The sequence below is a fragment of the Lactuca sativa genome, chromosome 2 (assembly GCF_002870075.4).
Source record: "Lactuca sativa cultivar Salinas chromosome 2, Lsat_Salinas_v11, whole genome shotgun sequence".
Classification (NCBI taxonomy): Eukaryota; Viridiplantae; Streptophyta; class Magnoliopsida; order Asterales; family Asteraceae; genus Lactuca; species Lactuca sativa.
In genome coordinates this window covers 74,373,868-74,395,855 of record NC_056624.2, presented here as the reverse complement: position 1 = coordinate 74,395,855, position 21,988 = coordinate 74,373,868, and the positions used below count along the sequence as shown (strand labels likewise).

The 21,988-nt window shown below is 38.2% G+C and overlaps 1 protein-coding gene across 3 annotated transcripts; it reads left to right on the top strand.

Moving 5' to 3' along the window:
• Positions 1 to 8,550: 8,550 nt before the first annotated feature.
• LOC111909116 (NAD(H) kinase 1) lies at positions 8,551 to 14,787 on the top strand. Of its 3 annotated transcripts, none has more exons than XM_023904904.3 (11): positions 8,551 to 8,777; positions 10,330 to 10,459; positions 10,560 to 10,679; positions 11,496 to 11,695; positions 12,196 to 12,309; positions 12,439 to 12,533; positions 12,665 to 12,771; positions 12,866 to 12,939; positions 13,079 to 13,157; positions 13,839 to 14,146; positions 14,214 to 14,787. In XM_023904904.3, exons 1-11 carry the CDS (start codon positions 8,745 to 8,747, stop codon positions 14,520 to 14,522), a joined length of 1,569 nt encoding a protein of 522 aa, XP_023760672.1. In that variant the 5' UTR covers positions 8,551 to 8,744; the 3' UTR covers positions 14,523 to 14,787. The 3 variants fall into 3 exon arrangements, with proteins under 3 accessions (XP_023760672.1, XP_023760671.1, XP_023760673.1); XM_023904903.3 differs by having other exon boundaries at positions 10,306 to 10,459; XM_023904905.3 differs by having other exon boundaries at positions 8,554 to 8,777; positions 10,248 to 10,459.
• The last annotated feature ends 7,201 nt before the right edge of the window (positions 14,788 to 21,988 follow it).

Here is a 21,988-nt window from a genome sequence, read left to right as displayed (position 1 = left end):
ACCAGAACTCACATTTGGAGAACTTTGCGAAAAGTCTCTCCCTCCTCAAAGCCTCCAGCACCTCCCGCAGGTGCTCCTCGTGCTGCTCCTGCGTCTTGGAATATACCAAGATATCATCTATGAACACTATCACTGACCGATCCAGCATCGGCCTACACACGCGGTTCATGAGATCCATGAACGCGGCTGGAGCATTGGTGAGCCCAAATGGCATCACCACAAACTCATAATGACCATACCTGGTTCTGAAAGCAGTCTTCTGTACATCCTCATCTCTAACCCGCATCTGATGATAACCGGAGCGTAGATCGATCTTGGAGAACCAAGACGCTCCCTGGAGCTGATCAAACAAATCATCTATCCTCGGAAGTGGGTAACGGTTCTTCACCGTTACCTTATTCAACTCCCGATAATCTATACACATACGATGCGACCCATCCTTCTTCCTCACAAACAGGATCGGCGCTCCCCAAGGCGAACTGCTCGGCCGAATGAAACCCTTGTCTAACAGCTCCTGTAGCTGCGTAGACAACTCCTGCATCTCAGGGGGAGCTAGTCGATACGGTGCTTTGGCTATCGGAGCCGCACCAGGAATTAGGTCGATCCTGAACTCGACCTGTCTCTCAGGAGGTATCCCCGGCAAATCCTCGGGAAACACGTCCGGGTAGTCTCGAACAATAGGAACATCATCAACTGTCGTCTTGCCCTTCTCCAGGGCATCCAAGACGTAAGCTACAAAACCGGCGCAACCCTGCTGAACATAGCGCCTCGCCCTTGCGGCGGAACAAAAGGTCGGTCCCCGCTGTGGCCTCTCGCCCTGAATCACTAACTCTCCCCCACTGGGAGTGCGGACCCTCACTAGCTGAAGCTCACAATCAATCACCGCCCTATTGGGGCTTAGCCAATCCATGCCTACAATAACCTTATTCCCTCGCAGGGGAATAGGTACCAGGTCCACTGAAAACTGCTCGCCAACCAACTGAAGGGAACACCCTCTATGCACTCTACCGACCCTCACGGTCCTATCAGCTGCTATCTCAACCTCTAATGGACAATCCAACTCCCCTGGAGCTCTACTAAATCTCTTGCTAAGTGCAAGCGATACGAATGATCGGGTAGCCCCCGAATCGAATAATACCATAGCAGAAATGTCGTTCACAGAGAACGACCCTGAATAAAATATACAATCATAAGCAATACTCAAACGATAATAATAATACAGAGATGAAGGAAGATACATACCCGTCACCACATCAGGAGTCGCCCGTGCCTCCTCTGCTGTCATCTGAAACGCCATGCTCTTCGTCACCGGCGTCTCGGCTCGGCCCTGCCGGCCATCTGTAATCCTCAAGGTAGCATGGGCAGGTGCAACCACCTTCCCTGCTGCAGCTAAACTCGGACACTGGGACTTTTTATGTCCCCTCTGATTGCACTGAAAGCAAATCAGATCTGATGCTGCGACGGCAGTAGCAGGGGCCGTGCAATCCCTACTCAAATGCCCAATCCGACCGCACTTGTAGCAGCCGGAACTCCCTGCCTTGCACGCTCCCTCGTGCAATCTCCCACACTTTCCACATCGACCGTGGCTCTGCTGACTCCTAGATCTGTGATCCGAAACCTTGGGCTTTTTGCCCGAACCGCCTGTACCTGAAACCGCCTCCGGTTTCCTCTTCCTCTCCATCTCGAGATCAATCTCCCTCTCCCGAGCCCTAGCAATCATATCTTCCAGCGTTTTACAGCTGGACCGGCTCACAAACTGGCGGATATCGCTCCGCAACATCTCATGATAACGGGCCTTCTTCATTTCCTCATCAGCCACGTACTGAGGAACGAGAAGAGCCCTCTCCCTAAACTTGGCGGTGATCTCCGCCACTGTCTCTGTAGTCTGGGTGAGGTCCTGAAACTCCCTAGCTAACTGCTGCACCTCAATAACCGGTGCGAACTCCGCCCTGAACCTGGTAGAGAAATCAGCCCAAGTCATGGCGTCCAATGCTGCGTCATCTCCAATGGAGTGTCCGACCTCCTCCCACCAATCCCGTGCCCTGTCCTTCAGAAGACAGGATGCCAATCTGACCTTGTCCCCCTCGGGACACCTGCTAGTGCGGAAAGCGTTGGCCACATCCACCAACCATCTGGTACTCGCTATGGGGTCCCGTGCCCCATGATAGTCCGGAGCTCCACATGCCCTGAACTCCCTGAAAGTAAGGGTGCGCGACCCCATCATAGCTGCCACCTCGGCACGGAAGGTGCCCAATCTCTCATCCATCAGCTCTAGAATCCCCTCCTTGATCGAACCAAAGATCACAGGAGTCTGCTCTATAATGATGCGCGTAATCTCCGAAGAAAGAAACTCTCGGGTCTGCTCATCGATGCGCTCACCCCCCGAGCCTGAACCTGATCCCTCCCCGGCACCTCCACTGCCGGCTGCTGGTCTCGAACGCAAAACCACCATTCTGAAACACATCACAACTACATCAGAAAACCGAAATATCTCAAGGGATCATTAATTACTACAAATAGCTTCCTGGTCTTGTCTCAGCCTTTCTTGGTTCGAGTACGGATCCTCTGCTTTCAGTAGTACGGGCCCATACTACCTTCCACATCTATCCGTACTTTCTTCAAGAACTGCCTTGACTCCACCAAGTCACTTTTACTACTACTGATCTCTGCTACTCTCATCCTAGGCTTGCCCTAGGGAAACCTCAGGCTCAACTCAACTAGTCCTCAGCTGCTGAAGGTTTCCTTATAATGCTAGTTAGCCACCACCTGAACACCATCACATGTGACGAGGATCAGATAATCCTTCAAGTAAAAGACCCGTCCCTATAACGTTTGGACTCAAACAAGAGCTGCGCAATAGGGCCAGTTCCAGCACTCTGGGATTATTCAACCCTGATCACATGTGGTGTGACGTGTTCACCTAATGGCTAACTCCCATCACTCAGAGTCCCACAAAGCACAAAGCAGGCATCATTCGGATAAGGGAAACATACTCAGGCAAAACTATCCTCATAACGAGAAGCTACTCTAGCATACGATGCTAAGCTCGCGCTACCAGGCATAACCTAAACAGGCTATCCTACTACTGTTTACTTAATACTAGCATGCAATTCTCATAAAACTGTAACACATAAAGCAGGTACATAAGGCATCCTCCTAGATCCTTAGTCCTATACTAGCATGCTGTTCTACTGAAACTGAAACTGAACAATTAACTTGTATGGGTAATTTGGGAGTACTTACTTGAGCTCGGCTGATCGCATGTACCACACCCCTATCTTGTTTAAAAATTTATTTCCTTCTAAGTGCTTTCAAAACTCTTTTAGAAAACATTTTCCTTTTTAGAAAAAAAATCTTTTTATTTCCCCTTAGTTTGAGTTCAGATACACCCGGAAGTGTATCCGAATCCCTCAAACCAGGGCTCTGATACCAACTTGTAACGACCCAAAAATTACGACCCAAAAATTTCATTTTCAATATAACCAAAAACCATAATCTGAGTGTCATATCATAAAAACCATACGTGATGTATCCCAAACATAATAAAAACAACACTGTGCGGAAACTGTATCATAACCATGTCATATAAAAATCAAAAAACTAAATCAACTCCCAGGATAAAAGTTGAAGCTGTGGTGTGTGCGATGCCATCATCCCGAGCTCTTCCCTCTGCTAGCGGAAGTACCTGAAACCAAAACTAAAACTGTAAGCACGAAGCTTAGTGAGCTCCCCCAAGCTACCACATACTATACAGTACATAAAAAGCACATACTGGGCCTTGCCCACTGCATCAGACCGAAGTCTGGAACTAGCTGCATCGGACCGAAGTCCGGAACTGACTGGAACCTTGTCCCCTGCATCGGACCAGAGTCCGGAACTAACTGCATCGGACCGAAGTCCGGAACTGACTGCATCGGACCGAAGTCCGGAACTGACTGCATCGGACCGAAGTCCGGAACTGATCGATCATGGCATAGCATAGAACATCACAACTATTATAATCACATATGCTGCATACTGCATCGGACCGAAGTCCGGAAAACATAACACAAATATGCTTGAATCACAAAGACATCAAGCACTCTAGCTACTGCATCAGACCAAAGTCCGGAACTACTGATAATTAAACGGGCCGGCATTGTGGCCGTAGACCCATTCCTACTGAAGGGAAACTCACCTCGTGAACTGGCTGCTGAGTGAATAGCTACGAGGGCTAACTGCTGCTGCTCCGCTATCTCCCCGGCTACAAGTCCATAAACACACTCAATCAAATACTAAACACTGCATTGGGTAAAGTGACTCTTTTACCCTTGGTCAAAGTCAACTCTCAGACAAAGTCAACTCTCGGTCAAAGTCAACCCACAGTTGTCCTGACTCGCCGAGTTGGGCCGCCAACTCGCCGAGTCCCTACTCTCACTCCTCGACCCTACTCGCTGCTACTCGTCGAGTATGGCATCGACTCGACGAGTACTCATTTGATCCAAGAACTCAGACAATCTTCATCCGACTCGCCGAGTCATATGAACAACTCGACGAATTGTTCTTGAGCTTAAGAAGATTGCCTTGGACTCGCCGAGTTGTATGAACAACTCGCCGAGTCCCTCCATTACTGAGTCTACCCTCAAACTCGCTGAGTCCACTCCACCACTCACTGGTCCCACTCGACACCGCTCAAAAGGGAAGAAATCGGGGACTCGCGACTTGACTCGCCGAGTCGTTCTTCCGACTCGCCGAGTCACCGCCATGCAACTACTCTACGCTCGATTCTGCTCGAATCCAAAACATACAAATGGTAGATCTGAGTCCAATAAGCTGATTTACCACGTAAAGTTTCCAACTTTACGTGTACAAACACATGAACAAGGAAATAAAGGCTAAAAGATGCTTAAAAGGGGTAGATCTAGGGTTAATATGCAAAATAGCTCCATAAAGGCAATAGATCTGGGCTCTACAACTCCTAAATGAACAGATCTAAGGTTATCTCGGCATAAGAGATCTTCCATATCAACATAAAGCTTTGAGAAAGGCATTAACAAGATCTAGAAAGGGTTTAAGGCATAAAAGAGAGGGAAAACGGAAGAATACCTCAAAGAGCTCTTGCTTTCCCTTGAATCTCTGCTCTACAGTCCTTCTTCTTGCTCCTTCCTTCTTCACCTTCTTCGAGCCTTCACAATAGCACACAAAATCACTTAGAATCACTCAAGAACGAATTACGGTTTTCTCACAGCTCTTGAGGGTGAAGGAGGCGAGATTGGGGGCTATAAGGTGGCTTAAATAATGGGCAACCCGGGGATTTAGGGTTTCTCCCAGACGGACAGACTCGCCGAGTCCGGAATATGGACTCGCCGAGTCGCCAGCTAACACGTGCTCGAAATCCCGACCCTACTCGGCGAGTCAGGCTATGAACTCGCCGAGTCCCTCTTGCAAAACTTCAAAATAAATACCAAGGAATTATCATACCGGAGACGGGTCGCTACAACTCTTCGGGTCCTTTGATCTTCAAGTCCACAACAAACCCCCAACAGGCTGAGTTTTCCCTCAAATCAACCAAAGATCATTTCCAGAAGTCGTTTGAGGAAAACGACGATCCGACTCGCCGAGTCCTATGAGGAACTCGCCGAGTCCCTCAATGCCCAAGTCTAGCAAGTCAATTTCAGTCAAGGTTAATGCATCTAGAACATAGATCTCGTCTCCTGGGGTTGATATAACACGTAAAGTTCTAAGCTTTTTCCCCCCCATGCATGGCCATTTTGGCTAAAAATGCCATATAAATGCTTAAAAGCTTGCATGGGGCTTCCATGGTGATAAAGTTTGCACTTTATGCCATGGAACCCTTCCTAGACCCCAGATCTTAAGTATAAGTCACTTGGGATGTCCAAATCCCAAAGGCCACGGTTCTTGAATCAAAAACCTCATAAAAGGGACCTAGATAGATCTAAGAAAGGAACGATCAAGTTAGAGACTTGATTACCAAGAAATACAACAAATGAAGTGTATCTTCTGGATCTACTCCTTCCCTCTTGAGCCCTTTATCTTCTCCTTCTTCCACAAGCTTCAAAAGTACACAAAGATACCTCAAAATAGCACTTAGACACTCCCAAAGCTTAACAATGGTGGTTTAGGGTTTTCTGGATGTTCGGAGATGATAAGGGAGGCCACAAAGGCGCTATGTTCCCTTAAATAGAGGGCCAAACACTTAAAATTAGGTTTTCCATTAGGCAGCCCTACTCGTCGAGTTGATGCTCCTGACTCATCAAGTAGGTCACATAAACCCTACGTCTACACAGGTGTCTACTCGACGAGTTAGGGCTACCAACTCGTCGAGTAGCCCTTACAAAATAAATACTCAATAGTTTAAAAGTGTACCAGGACTCCGGTGTTACATGTTCTTTTTCATTGGCCTTCTTCACTTAGTATAAAATCTTGTTCATATTTTTTCCACCTTGGGCTATGAATTAACAATTTCCAACAGTCGTGTGACTTGAATGCTTTTCCCATTCCCTCACGAATAAATGCAAAGCCTCTTGAAGAATTTCATCTCCTTGACCGCTCTTCCTTTGAGTTTTTAGGTTGTTACACAACTCGTTCATTTTTTAGACGGCTTTCGTTATTTCTCGAAACTTTGAATTTAGTTGGTGTTTAGTATGATACTCTTCATCTTCTTTAACCAACTCCTTGAGGAATCTCTCAAGAATGCGAATCCAAAAATGAACTCCCATTTGTGCATTTTGTGCGTTTCCCTTCGTTGAATCCTCTGAAATGTCAACCCAAGCTTTTGTCAACACTAGTTCTTCTTTGGGAATCCATAATGGCAGCTTCTTTCTTTTAGTCTCTTGCACCGGTTGTTTTCCTCTTCTGCATGGTGAGGGTGGTGTGGGTTGAGTTTCTTGTACAATTTTGTCCTCCGACTCATCGAGGCTTTGGTATTATGGTTGAGAGTTAAAGGATGGTGTTTGGCTTTGGATTTGAGATTGATGGAGTGGGGTTTGGCTTTGGGGTTGATTTGGTGAAAGTTGATTGGGAAAAACAACAAAGTTTATGAACATATGTGGAGTAACATTTGGCACTTGCATAGGGTAGTATTGCCCTTTTGGTATTGGAATTGTGGAGGAGATTGAATGAGAGCATCAAGTTAGAGACGATAAACCCATTGAGATGGATCGACGACGAAAATGTTTCGAGTTGTGTTGCTTGAATTTGAAACAGTGATTTTTTTTCTTCTATCGGAGTTTAGGGTTGGATTGTTAGGATTCATTTTTTTAAGAAAATAAAGAGAAACTGATAGAAAAATGTGTGAATTTGAAGTTGATAATAATGAGTAATTTATAGTTGTGTAAAGTGGTAAAAGACATATATATATATATATATATATATATATATATATATATATATATATATATATATATATATATATATATATATATTTGTGTGTGTGGGGTAGCCGTTGTTAAATTAAAAAAAGTAATTTAAAAAAAAAAAAAAAGTAACCGTTGGAAAGGCTAGTAAAAAAATGACGAATAACAGAAGGAAAGAGAATGTCGGGAGCATTCCCCTCACTCGAATATCATATCGTTCTAACTGAATGGGTTGAAAAGACATTTATGCCCCAAACCTTACTTTTTTACTTGGATTATTAATTTATTATAAATAATTTTTTATTTTCTTTTTTAATGGATTATTATTTTTTAATGGATTATCATATATTAATAAATATTATTTTTAATATATAATCATTATGTATTAATAAATATTATTTTATTGGATTATTGATTTCTTTTAAATATATTTCTTAATTTCTATTTTATGGATTAATTCTTTTTTATTGGATTATTATATATTAATAAATATTATATATAATATATAATATTTATATATTAATAAATATTAATTTATTGGATTATTAATTTGTTTTAATTAATTTTTTTAAATTCATTTTTATTGGATTAATTCATATTTTTTTGGAACAAGACCACCATCATCCTAATTTATTATAAAAAAATCACATTTATCCCACCACTATCACTCATAAACCGGGTCAAGAATCACATATTAGATTATAAAAAATTAAAATGGATAAAAAGAATTACAACGTAACATCAACTTGAAAACAAAAAACAAAAAACAACATAACCAACATTATATTTGGATTTTAATTGATTTACGTTTAATTATTTTGTATGACAATTTGTATTTGAATTTTTTAAGATTATCCTGTAATTTTGTTTTTAAATAATAATTTGTATGTTTTTATAATTATTTTGCAACTTTATCCATTATAATATATATATATATATTTTTTGAAACAAAAATCAAAATATTATAATTATTTTTTATCATTCATCAAAATCAATATTTTCTCAATAAACTTTTTCAGATAACACTTTCCAAATCAAAATATTATAACATTTTGTTTTTAAATAACACTTTTGATTCAACGTACTGTTGTACTTCATTGGAAATTATTTTTTCGAAACTTGAAATTTTGTGTTTAATTTAGAACCCGAGAAATCAACCTGCCCCATCTCGTTTCCAAACAACTTTTCCGTCTCTTGACCCACAACCACCCACGTGATTACGTGACCAATTACAATGTTGCTTTAAAAAAGTTGAGCTGATTGAGAAATCCGAATAACACTTCTATTAACTCCATTCAATGTAAATCGCGACTGGGTTGTCTCGAATCTCCGAGAAAGGCACTCTAACTATACCACTTTCGGTCGCAATTCTCTCTCGATCAAACAGCCATGAAGCGTTCGAATGTTAACTCTACAGTACAGGTTTTGTCTACGATATATCTATCTTTCTTCAATTTTGGTGTTAAATCAGATGATTTCAACTTGAATCATTTCTGATTGATATATTGGTGATTTGTTAGTTAGGGTTATGTGTTTTCTGCTTTTATTCTGATTAGAATTGTTCAGAGCTGCCTACTATAGATGTTTTTTGCTTTTTTGAAGTTTATTCCTGGACTCGAATATCATGTAATGGTTATCTTTTGTACTTGATATTTGGAACAAGATAAAATGATTATTTGTCAACATTGCTTCTAACTTGAGGATGATTAGGAACAATGTCATCCACTAAGATTTTACATAAATGAGACATTAGATATTGAGTTTCTTTTATCTAGGTTCCTATGAAGGTAGTATCTTGTATATAACTTTTGATTATCAATTCTTCCTGTTGAGCTACATAAAACAAATCCAATTCCTGCCATACTAGTTTAAGGGCAGTATAACATACAATGACATCAAGATTACCCTACATATATTTTGTTTTCTAAGCTTAATATTTATTTCAAATTTCTATGAAACATTCTCCAAATTTACATACTAAATATATACAGTGCCATACATGAAATCAGAAAAATATGATCAATAAGTTCCTATTCTACATGAACTCTCTATCCTAACTTACATGAATATACAATCTTTATCCTACAAACAAATCAGCCTTACTAACAAAGAAGATATTACTTCTTATTCCATGTAATAGATTCGGATGCAACATTGAAGTAAGTAGTAATAATAATAATATTGGAGATTGATGAAGTAATTTGAAAATAACATTTTAGTACAAACAGTTTCACTCATTTCCATTTTGGGATGTTTCCTTAAGATTACAACATTTTATTTTTTTTTTTGAAAATATTCAAGCTAGGATTACTTACTTGCCCATTTTGTCATTACATCATCATCATGATGATGTTATTGATGGTGATTCACAAGATTCTCCTATTTTTTCATTATTGGATTGGAGGTTATCTATTCAATTAATGATCTATGGGGTTTGTAGCAATAAAATGGGAATCTTGGGAGTTTCACTTATATGAACCACTTGTATGTGTTTTATTTGAAGCAATAAAGTGGGTATCTTGACTTCTTGAGAGTTCAAAGCATTAAAATTGGGTGTATTTTACTAAAGGCTAAATGCAAGAAATAATAACATGCTTTCTTTTATATGTTATGATTTCATCTTAACTTTCATTTCTTTCTATCACAACATTGTGCTTCCACTTTTCTTCTTATGAAGACATTGTACTTCCAAGATTTTCTTATTAGAACACCATACTTTGAAAATTCCACTTAATTATATCAGTAAAAGTTGCTTTTTATTTGGATGACATTGTTATAATCATGTAGATTTTTCAAATACAATGCCATAAATTGGAAGAAATAGAAGTAGCATGCTATACTAAACAAATAACTGAAATTATGTTGCTATTTGTTGCCTTTTAACTTTTGTAGAGCCCTTCTCCCTCTTTTCTACCTACTATCTTCCAAATTTCCATTCAATTTTGAATAGGGGAATGCACATAATCTTGCACAGGAGAATGGTGTAAACGATTTCCTTCCTCTTGGAAACTTAGAGAAAGCTATAAAAGAAATTGTTGATCAGCCACTTCCACTTGTTGATGGGATTGAAGATCAGCTTGTGGAGTTTTCAGAAGCCATGAGAAGTATGAATATGATTGCTTTCATTTAGGTGAAATAAAAGTATGATGCTTTTGTAAAGAATAAGGTTCGTGTCTGATCCTTGTGGTTTATGTCATTCATAAGCTGTTGGCAAGGTTTTAAGAGAAGCAGCAGAAGCTAAAGCTGCTGCTCAAGCTGAGGCTACAGAATGGAAACACAAATATGAATTGGAAAGAGAAAAGAATCTGCAATTGGAAACAAAAGGTGTGACACATATGCACCACTTTGAAATTCACTAATGCCTAACATACAAAATAGATAGGGTAACTTAATTGCAACAAATAGCATCTGGATTTCATTTATTTGTTTATTATGACATCTTGCTTTCTTTATTTAGTTATGGGATGACATTGCTATAATTGGATAGTTTTTGGAATTCGCTTTGTATTTCATGGCAAGATTCACTAGCATCTTACTTGATACTGCTATAAGATTGTAAAAATATCCATGAGAAAAGGGTAGATATAAAATTTGGGCTTTACCAAACAGAACATAGAATAAGTTACAAAAATGGTCCCTGTGCTTTCTTGTTTTTACCATGTTTAGTCCAAAATTGAAACCTTTTTCATTTTGGTCCTTAAAAACAAGGTTCCAAGATCGATATGAAACCTTGAAATAAGCACCAAAGTGGAAAAATGTTCCAATTTTGGTCTAAAAGTGGTAAAATCAGAAAGCTCAGGGACCATTTTTTATTTATAATTTACTCTAAAACATATTATTATGTGCATTTAATTGAATCTTGAAATTTGCTCTGTATGTGACGACATCTTATATCATTGTGACAAAGCTTTAATAGTATCTTATTTGGAACTCTTATAAGATCATACGAATATCCATGAAAAAAAGTCAACAACAATATTTTAAACATATTATTATGTGCATCTTATTGAACTTTGCATTCGCTCTGTATATCATGACATCTTATAGCATCTTATTTGGAATACCTATAGTTTTTTTGACTCATAATTTCTTAGTAATCGAAATATATATTCACAAAACCATTTTTTTCTTTCATTTTAGGTCCAACATTTGCTGAGAATCCAGGAAACTTTGAGCAAAAAGTAGGAGGCTCAGACTCCATTGAGCACCTTGCAATTGAACCTGAAACTGGTGAAAAATCTCAAAGGTGTTGTGGGGAAAATGGGATTTGCTCTCATGAGGTTCTTAGGGACAGGGGACCCGACTCTTACCCTAATATTCACAGCAAAATTACTCGTAAGGTACTATAAGGGCATTTTAGTCATTTCAACAAATAAACTGAAAGAAAACCTAGATTTTAGGGAGTTGTTAAGGGTATTTTATTATGTTAATGATATGATCAATGTTCTAGTATTGATCCCGGTCCAATGAGAAAAGTCATACTTAATCTTCTTCTGATGCTTATCATAAGGGCATTTTAGTCATTTCATCAGTTTTATGTCTCATTAGTTACCTAACTTAGGCACTTAACTTATCTAATGATACACCATAATCAGGACTCGACTCATATTGGATTTATGATGCATTTGTTGAGATAAATGAGGTCTGTATGAAGTAGTAAAAATGAAAAAAAGTTGTTCCTTTTTTGTCCGGAATGAACCCATCTGAATGACTGTAAATGACCATTTTACCCTTCTTTTCAGAGTTAGTGTTCAATAACCAGTTCCCTCAATTTCCTGCAACATTTATTTTATTCATCCTTTCTATTTTTAATCTATTAATAGCATCTTTTCTGATTCAGGCATCTTTCAAACTAAAATGGTGTAGCAAAAGTAAAAAAGATGATCAACATAAACATGACATTGTCTCCTTTGAGAAGGGAAATATAACCACAGCAGAACGTAGCAGTAAACAGGTATATTTTAATTTAATTATGAAAATATGTTTATATATTTCTTGCATTTTACCCTATACTATATTAGTCTTTGTTTTTTCATAAGGAATATGATGGAATGCATTATATTATTTACATTTTATAATTCAGATTTCTTTGAAGTGGGAAACTCCTCCTCAAACTGTGCTTATCTTGACAAAACCAAATTCAACTTCAGTCAAAATCCTTTGTGCAGAAATGGTCAGGTATTATCAATTATGACTTCAATTGTCTTCTTAAAGGGTATTTTTGGCATATGGTTATTAGTCAAAGACTTCTGTTAAAGTATGTAACAAGAGAAGTATGAATATATTTGGTGATCATTTCAATTTTCCAGTTGGTTGAAGGAAAAGAGAAGTATGAATATATTTGTTGAACCACGCGTAAGGAATGAACTTCTAGAAGAATCCTCATACTTCAACTTTGCACAATCATGGATAGATGGTGAGTCAATTTCATCTATATTTTATAGATTCATAAATTTTATTTTGAAGGTTGAAATAACTTGGAAATTTTATTTTGTGTTATGACTTTACAGATAAGGAGATGTGGCGTTTGCATGAGGTAGTTGATCTTGTAGTAACTCTTGGAGGAGATGGAACAGTGCTTTGGGTATATTATTATTATTATTATATTACTTTTGGAATAAAATGATCTTATTAGAATATTTTTTTTAATTTGTAGTAAGTTATGTTGTTTGAAACCCTAAATGTGGATGAGTTTGTTCAGTATCTTTACCTTTTTTTTGTAGGCTGCATCAAAGTTCAAAGGACCTGTTCCTCCAATTGTTCCATTTTCTTTGGGTTCCTTGGGTTTCATGACTCCATTTTGTATCCTTTTCTGTTCATATCTCTTGTCTGTGCAAAAAGACATGAATGCCCTTCTCATCCTCATTGCCAAAAATAGCCCTATAAAATAAAAATGACATCTATACTACTTGAACTGTTGTCAATGGGACAAAATTTGCAATCTTTGTCACACCCAAAAAGGTGGAAATGATGTTGTGCAAAAGACGTGAATACCCTTCCTCATTCTCATAACCCAAAATAATTCAAGAAAGAATGACGGCCTTGTAGACCGGGACCAATGTCAAAAGTATAAAAATTGGTGGAACATGATTCTCGTCTGTGCAAAAAGACGTGAATGCCCTCCTCATCCTCGTCACTCAAAATAACCCTATAAAGGACTCAGACGGGGTACTGATGTCAATAGGACGAAAAAAAAACAATCTTTTTGTCCCATCTAAAAGAATGTAACATGTGATTTATCAAATGTGTAAAAGATGTGAAAGCCCTCATCTTGGAGTGCGACTAATGTCAATAGTTTTTATTGTCCCACTCGAAATGTGTAGCAAAAAGACTTAAATGCCCTCCAAGAAAGAACGTACACGTACTGGTTTTAAGGTTTGACAAAGAGTCCCTCTAGATCGCCCTTTTGTGTGCAAAAGACGTAAATGCCCTTAGCATGGCATGATAAGTAAGCAAGTGATCTTTAACTTTAACCATAATTAGATAGTGAACGCTACAAAGAATGCCTAAAATCAATACTCGAAGGTCCAATCAGCATCACACTAAGACACCGTTTACAGTGCCATGTGATTCGAGAAGGAAGTGAAAATGAAAATGAAAATGAAGGGCCGATACTTGTGCTAAATGAGGTGACAATTGATCGTGGGATTTCCTCATTCCTTACAAATCTTGAATGTTACTCTGACAACTCCTTTGTCACAACGGTTCAAGGAGACGGCTTGATCTTATCAACAACATCCGGAAGCACCGCATACTCCCTTGCAGCCGGAGGCTCAATGGTCCATCCACAAGTATGTTGCCGTTGCTCATTGACATTTTTTTTAATGAAATGACGATTTTACCCTTATGTTTATACAGGTTCCAGGGATTCTATTCACACCGATTTGTCCACACTCGTTATCATTCCGACCTCTAATACTACCCGAACATGTAACACTTAGGATTCAAGTACCTTTAAATAGCCGAGGCCATGCATGGGCGTCCTTCGACGGTAAGGACAGGAAACAATTGGCTCCGGGAGACGCGCTGGTGTGTAGCATGGCGGCGTGGCCAGTTCCCACCGCGTGTAGAGGCGACTCCACCAGTGATTTCTTGCATAGCATCCATGATGGTCTTCATTGGAATTTGAGAAGAACTCAATCTTTTGATGGACCCCGTGAATCTTAACAAGTATGGAAAATTGGAATCCGAGATTCCATTCCATCGCGTGTTTGGTTAAGTACGGAAAATTGGAATCCGAAATTCCATTCCATGGTGTGTTTGGTTGCCAGACGACGGAATTCATATCGAGAAGGGGGGAAGGAATTTGATTATGTTGTTATTTGTTTAATTAGAAAAACTATATTACTCTTAATATAATATGTATGGAAAATTACGGACAATAGCAATGTAGTTATGTTTCTTTACCAATAATAGATATGTAACTTTTTTACCTATACTAGTAAGAGTAAATTACACGAATCGTCCCTATGGTTTAGGGTAATTTGCGCATTTGGTCTCTAACTTATTTTTTTAACTCGGAAGGTCCTTACTGTTTGTTTTTGTTACGCGCTTGGTCCTTGTCTTACCTAAAAAGACTATTTTGCCCTTGATTTTTTAATTTATTTAAATAAACACACCCCAACCCCACCCTTCTCACCCTACCTTACCTACCCCACAGTTTTCCCTATTTAAATAAGTCTTTTTAGGTAAGACAGTAGGGACCAAGCGCATAACAAAAACAAATAGTGGGACTTTCCGTGTTAAAAAAATAAGTTAGGGACCAAGCATGCAAATTACCCCAAACCATAGGGGCCATTCGTGTAATTTACTCTCTTTTTTACCTATAATAGTAATTTGCTAGTAGAATGGTATGGGTAATGTGCTTTGTTCTTTTACCCATAATAATTTGCTTTATATAATGGTGTGGGTTTTTTTATATATTGTTATTATTGGTAAAAAAACAAACATTATAAGTATGTTGGTATTATGTGTAATGAAATTACTTGAGGTGCAAAATTTCACGCAGGAGGTCTAGTGTTTAAAAATTGACATGCTAAAAATATTGTTAATGTTCTGTTATTGACCTCCCATGTGGGCCTTGATGCAGGATAACGTTGTCTGTTCGAATGGTGTTTACCATTTTTATTGTGTAATGAACATGTAAGTACGTTGTTATATTGAGTTACATATTGCTATTATTTTACGTAAAAATGTAAGTATGTTGCTATTTTGGATAAAAAAAAAATAAAGAAGATGTTTTTATATACAAAGACTTAAACATGGTTTCGTACTTTATTATTAACATTGTTAGAATAATGCGGTAAAGTAGCCGTAAAGAAATGTGTTATTAACATCTAACATATATATATATATATATATATATATATATATATATATATATATATATATATATATATATATATATATATATATATATATAGCATTAATTGTTTTTTCAATGCTAACAACACACACAGGATGCCATAATGCCACAAGTGAAGAAGATTTTGCGGATAGATTTAAGCTTTATGAGATATTGGCAACTTACAAACTTGGTATAAGAATTATGTATATTGTATATTGATATTTTACTGTACATAGAGTCATAATCAATCTAATTATAGTAAACTAATTGTCTAATAACACTAATTGATAATTACAATCAGTGACATATTTAGCACACCATCACTGTCTAATATTCCCCGTTAAGCTAAGGTCGGGGTAAGACCTGTAGCTTGGATCTAAGAAGTAGAAATCGTTGAGAGGAAAGAGGCTTTGTGAACACATCAACAATTTGATCATCTGTCTTGATAAATTGTATTGAGAGCTTTCATTGAGCGACTTTTTCTCTAACAAAGTGAAAATCAATTTCCACATGTTTTGTGCGAGCATGAAATACCAAATTTGCTGAAAGGTAGGTGGCACCTAAATTATCACACCACAAAATAGGAACTGATATCAAGGAGGCACGAAGATCCTTTAGAAGCGCCTCAAGCCAAGTTAACTCAGCAACCATGTCTACTAAAGCTTTGTATTCGGACTCTGTAGATGACCAAGAGATGCTACGTTGTTTACGAGCACACCACGAAATGAGATTAGATCCAAGGTAGATGGCAAATCCCCTTGTGGATCGACGGTTATCGAGAGAGCCAACCTAGTCTGCATCGAAAAAGGCTGTGAGAGATCGACTGCAGGCATCAGTGTATGCGTGGATGACAGGGACTGATTTTTGTTGAATCAGCAAGCCGAAATGAGAGGTTCCTTGAAGATACCGAAGAATTCGTTTGACCGCTGACCAATGATTTTCTGTGGGGGAATGCATAAACTGACAGACTTTTTTAACTACAAAGGTAATGTCTGGTCTGGAAAGAGTTAGGTATTGTAGCGCCCCAACTGTTTGTCTGTATTGAACCGGATTCTCAAGCAAAGGGCTATTAACAAGAGTCAAATTTGAGTTTGTAGCCATGGGAGAGTCGACCGCTTTGGAGTTTGAGAGACATGCCTTGTGAATTCAGCGATGTATTTCTTCTGGGAAAGAAGCAAATCACTACCTTTAGGAACTACCTCAATCCCTAGAAAATATGAAAATCGACCCATGTCTTGGATCCCAAAAGTAGTACCTAGTCACTGAATGATGTGGTCAATGAGTCGAGGATTGTTGCCGGTCAAGATGATGTCATCCACATAAACAAGCATATATAGAAGATTACCATTATAGGAGTAAATAAACAATGAGGGATCTGTTTTAGACCCCTGACATCCAAGTTGTAACAAGACTCCGGAAATGCGATTAAACCAGGCCCTTGGAGCCTGTTTGAGTCCGTATAAGGACTTGTGAAGCAGACACATATGATTCGGCTTATGTGGATCAATAAAACCTTGTGGTTGGCGTACATAAACGGTTTCTTGGAGATCACCATGCAAGAAGGCGTTCTAAACATCTAATTGACGAAGAGACCATTGCCTTGTAACAGCAAGTGACATAACTACACGAATAGTTGTGGATTTTACCACAGGGTTAAATGTCTCATGATAATCAATTTTCGGCTATTGGTTGAAACCTTTTGCCACCAAACATGCTTTGTAACGTTTTATATTGTCGTTTTGATCACGTTTCAACCTGTACACCCATTTACAGTCAACAACATTAGCATTACGAACAGGTGGTACTAGGGTCCATGTGTCGTTTCTCATCAAGGCAGTGAATTCCTCATTCATGGCAGCACACCAATGAGGAATTCGATTGGCAATAGAAAAAGTGGAGGGTTCGGTAAGGGAAGAGTCTGTGGAGGTGTGAAAGGCAAATGCATTATATGGAGTTTTATGCTTAGGGTTTTGACAAAGGTTTGGAGGTCGAGTACGCGGTTGGCTTTTGGTTGTGGTGGTATTTGTAGGAGGTTTAGTAGTAGTAGTAGTGGGTTGGGTGGTTTTTCGGCGGCGATAGCTATGTTGTAGAGGTGGTTGTGAATGGTTATTAGGAGGCGATGAGGTGTTGGTGGTGGGAATGTCAGTGTTATGTGTTGGAAAGGAGGGTGAGGAGGTTGTTTGGTTAGGGTCGGTTGTATTTTGGGTTGTATATGGGGTAGGTATTTCGGTTGGGGTTGAGTTAAGTGGGATAGGTGATGGATAGGATGAGAAATATGGATCGGGTGAGGGCGTAGGAGGTGTAGGTGATGATGTTTGGATAAAAGGAAAATATGCTTCATTAAACTGTATATGTCGGGCAACATAAATGTGATCTGTAGTGGGATCTAGGCATTGATACCCATGATGAGATAAGCTATACCCTAAAAAGATACAAGGTAGAGAGCGGAAATCCATCTTATGTGGATTGTATAGACGAAGGTGAGGGAAACATTGACACCCGAAGACACGTAAGAAAGACAAATCGGGTTTGCGATTAAGAAGATGTTCAAAAGGAGAGATATTTGATGAAGTGCGAGAGGACATACAGTTTATCAAATATGTACCGGACTCAAAGGCAAAGTTCCAAAAATGCATTGGAACGCCAGATTGAGCCAAGAGGATGAGACCGGTTTCCACCATACCGCGGTGTCGTCACTCAACAAATCTATTTTGTTTGCTTGTATGAGGGCAAGAGAGACGGTGTATGATTACAAGAGTTGTGAAAAAGGAGGATTAAGTATTGAAATTCCCCCTTCGCAGTCAGTTTGAACCGATTTGAGTTCAGTTTCAAATTGTCTTTCAGCCATTGTATGAAACTGTTTAAATGTGCTGAGAACATCAGATTTTTGTTTTATGGGAAATAGCCACATATATCTAGTATAATGATCAACACAAAGTAAAAAATAACAATGACCATAAAAGGAAGTAACAGGAGCGGGTCCCCAAACATCACAGAGTACTAAATCCAAGACATGTGAACTTGTATGATTTGAAGAAGATAAATGCATTTTTAAGGATTTTCCCATAGGGCATGGATTACAAAAAGAAATGGCAGAATTTTTTGTAATAGGAAGATGGTTTTTCGAAATCATAGAGTGTAAAAGTTGTGGGTGGGGGTGTCCAAGTCTTTGATGCCAAGTTGTTGGAGAAGCTCGAATAGTGGAAAAGGCAACATTGGAAACGGGATGAATCTTTGGTAGAGAGAAAGAGTAAAGACCATCTTTACTAGGACCCATGAGGAGGATAGTTCTGGTAACTGTATCCTTCACACAAAAAAAGGTAGAGTGAAACTTAAAGACACATTGTTGTCTTGACAAAAACGTTGTACAGAAAGAAGGTTTCGTTTGATTTGAGGGACATGTAGAATTTTGTTTATTGAAAAGGTTTTTTTTGGTGAGTTAAAAGATGTAGAAGCAATATGAAGAATAGGAAAACCTTTGCCATTACCAACATGAAGTGTATCCTCACCATAATAAGGCTCGGAGCTGTCAAAACCGTTGAGATTAGGCGCCACGTGACTGTTTGCACCGGTGTCCGGCAACCATGATGATGATGCGTGTGAGTGATAATCAGTAAAGTTTGCTTGTGGAGCCTGTCTTGGTGGACGAATTGTTGATGGGTCACGATTGGGACACTATGATGGAACGTGTCCAATGCAGAATTTTTGGATCTGTTCCGAGATTGAAACACAGCTAAGGCTGAATTCATTGTTGCTTGCGTCTTCAATTACTGACTTTCGGTTTGAATTCTTTCGATGCTCCTAAGTTTTTCTTAAAATGCTTCGTTTCAAAGACAAATTTCTGTTTAATTTTGCGCATTTATTTTATTTCTTCCCCGTGATCAATTTATGGGGGAGAAATCAAAATACAAAAAAATAATAATAATTAATTAAGAAAAATCAAAATACAAAAATATGTTCTAATGGTGGTTTGTCTGTAGGGAATCATTTGGGAAGTGATATGAAGTCTAGTGCTAAATGGTAATTTGTGATTCGTGTAATGTACTGAAGCTAAGTTGTTTAGACTTTGTGCTTAATGCGTTGGTAGGCACGAAGGATTTAAAAGGACTAGACGTAGATTGACAATGAAAGGACTTAACATTGTGGACTTAGATAGTTCTATTTGGTCTAACAATACGACGCTCGGGTAGATTGAGCAGTGAGATAAACATGGGAACCTGTAGGATACACTAAAGTCTTATGTATCTAGAATTGTGGTTTAACATTTCCTCGATGTATGGACTCATGTCATTAATTCCGGTACTGATAGGGTGACTGGGGGATTCTGATAAAGTAGGTCTGTAGGAAATTGTTTTCTAGCCTTCTATATGTCAGTCATATGTTGTCTCCTTTGCGTGATTGGAAGAGATCCAACCTAGAATGCAACATATGCAACTCTATTTCTATGCACCTCCTTATATATGCAATTCTTTCTATCTGTTAGTTATATGTTGTCCCCTCTGCGTGATCGAAAGATTCGACCTGGGACACAGCATATGTACCCTTCTACTTCTTTATCCCTCTATCTATGTTAGTCATATGTTGTTCCCTCTGCGTGATTGGAAGACATCCGACCTGGGATACAACATATGTAGCTCTATATCTGACTTCTTTCTTAATGATTGAATACTCATCTAAAGTAAGGAGTTCTTTGGAAGTTCTTGATAACCGGGGTATATCAGGAAGTAGGAAACACGTTCTAGTGCATCTAAAATTGAACAATTTAAAGGTAGTCTGTAGATCTCGCTGCTGAATTTAAGTGGACAACAATATCCTTGGTCATCGTCAGCTAAATGGTCCATATATGAATATAGGTGAAATGTATTGTCACTTATTATCTGTCCAATTTGTCAACATCCTTCGTGTTTAAGTGGACCATAATACCGGTGATTGACCAGATCTAAACATGCAAGTGTATGCTGATAAACGATATTGAATTGTTTGACAACTTTGATCCCAAATTAGTCTTAAAGTTAGCTATGATTTTTGTTTCTGTTAAATTTGTTCATAGTTTTCCTCTATGCACAAATTAAAGGGGGAGAGTTAAAAATTTTAATAGTCAAACAAAAATTAGAAAAATAAAAAATAAAAAATTCAAAAATAGTGTTATTTCTGTTTTATTTCTTTTTTAGAAATTTAAAAAATCCAAAAATATTTTTGTTTCTGTTTTATTTTTCCAGAAAATATAAAAAAATTCAAAAAATATTGTGTGTTAAGTTTTCTTTTAGTTTCACTTTTATCTCAAATTTTTATTTGTCTTGAAAACTGAATTCAGATGTAGATGGGACTCATGGAGACTGTATCGAGATTTTCTGAGCCAAAGCTTCATCTGTGATTGTCGAAGAATTCTCATTCGAAAGAACAAGAAATGAAGATTATTCTTTCAACATACAATCTTTCAACCCTAGAAGCAAGGTGAAGTTATACTTGAAGATTATGTGACAGATTGCATTGAAGCCTCCTTAATCAATTTGCTGCTATCTATGTACCTGCTGAAGTGATCCAGAAGATTCGTTCTTTGTCGTTCTCTCTGAAGATTCTTAAGCTAAAAGTGTTGATTTTCAAGAATCTCTACATGAAGCTTTCACACTCAACGTGCGTTCAATGTCAAATTTTGAAGAAAAGTCCAACTGCTCAAGATGAAGTCACTCACATAGAAGATTCATATGTTCATCTTGAAGTTGTGAAGAATTTAAAGATTAACGCTAAAGTCAAGCTCAAAGTGAAGATTGACGAGAAAGGCAAGCTACAAACCTAGGGGAGTTTGTTGGGTCAAAAGAAAAGAAAGCTATAAACCAAGGGGGGATTGTTGGGTTAAAAATATGGTTTATACTTTGCTTTTCTAAATATTTATTGTTTTTAGTCTTGGGCCGAAAATATTATTGGTTTATTTATAGCTTGGATCGAAAACGCATGTGTTTTCGGTCAAGGCCTAGTATTTTGGGCTTCGCCTTAGGTCCATATATATATATATATATATATATATATATATATATATATATATATATATATATATATATATATATATATATATATAGTTTGAGAAAGGAGAGTTAGGTGAGGCTAGAGTGCATATGAGAAGGGGGGATATCAAAAAGGGAAGTCATTGTTGAGTAGAGAGAGAAAGTTAGAGAGAAGAAGAGTGTGTGTGTGTGTGTGAATCTTATGTGGAGCATCATTCTTATTATCAATTCATAGAGATTCATCAAGTTCTTCTTCTTCTTCTTCTCCACTCTATCTTGCATCA

Bases quoted from the DNA above. Each gene is read 5' to 3' on its own strand.
- LOC111909116 (XM_023904903.3), top strand. From the start codon at position 8,745: ATGAAGCGTTCGAATGTTAACTCTACAGTACAG. The intron at 8,778-10,305 runs GTTTTGTCTACG...AATTTTGAATAG, and splicing joins ATGTTAACTCTACAGTACAG to GGGAATGCACATAATCTTGC. The intron at 14,147-14,213 runs GTATGTTGCCGT...ATGTTTATACAG, and splicing joins GCTCAATGGTCCATCCACAA to GTTCCAGGGATTCTATTCAC.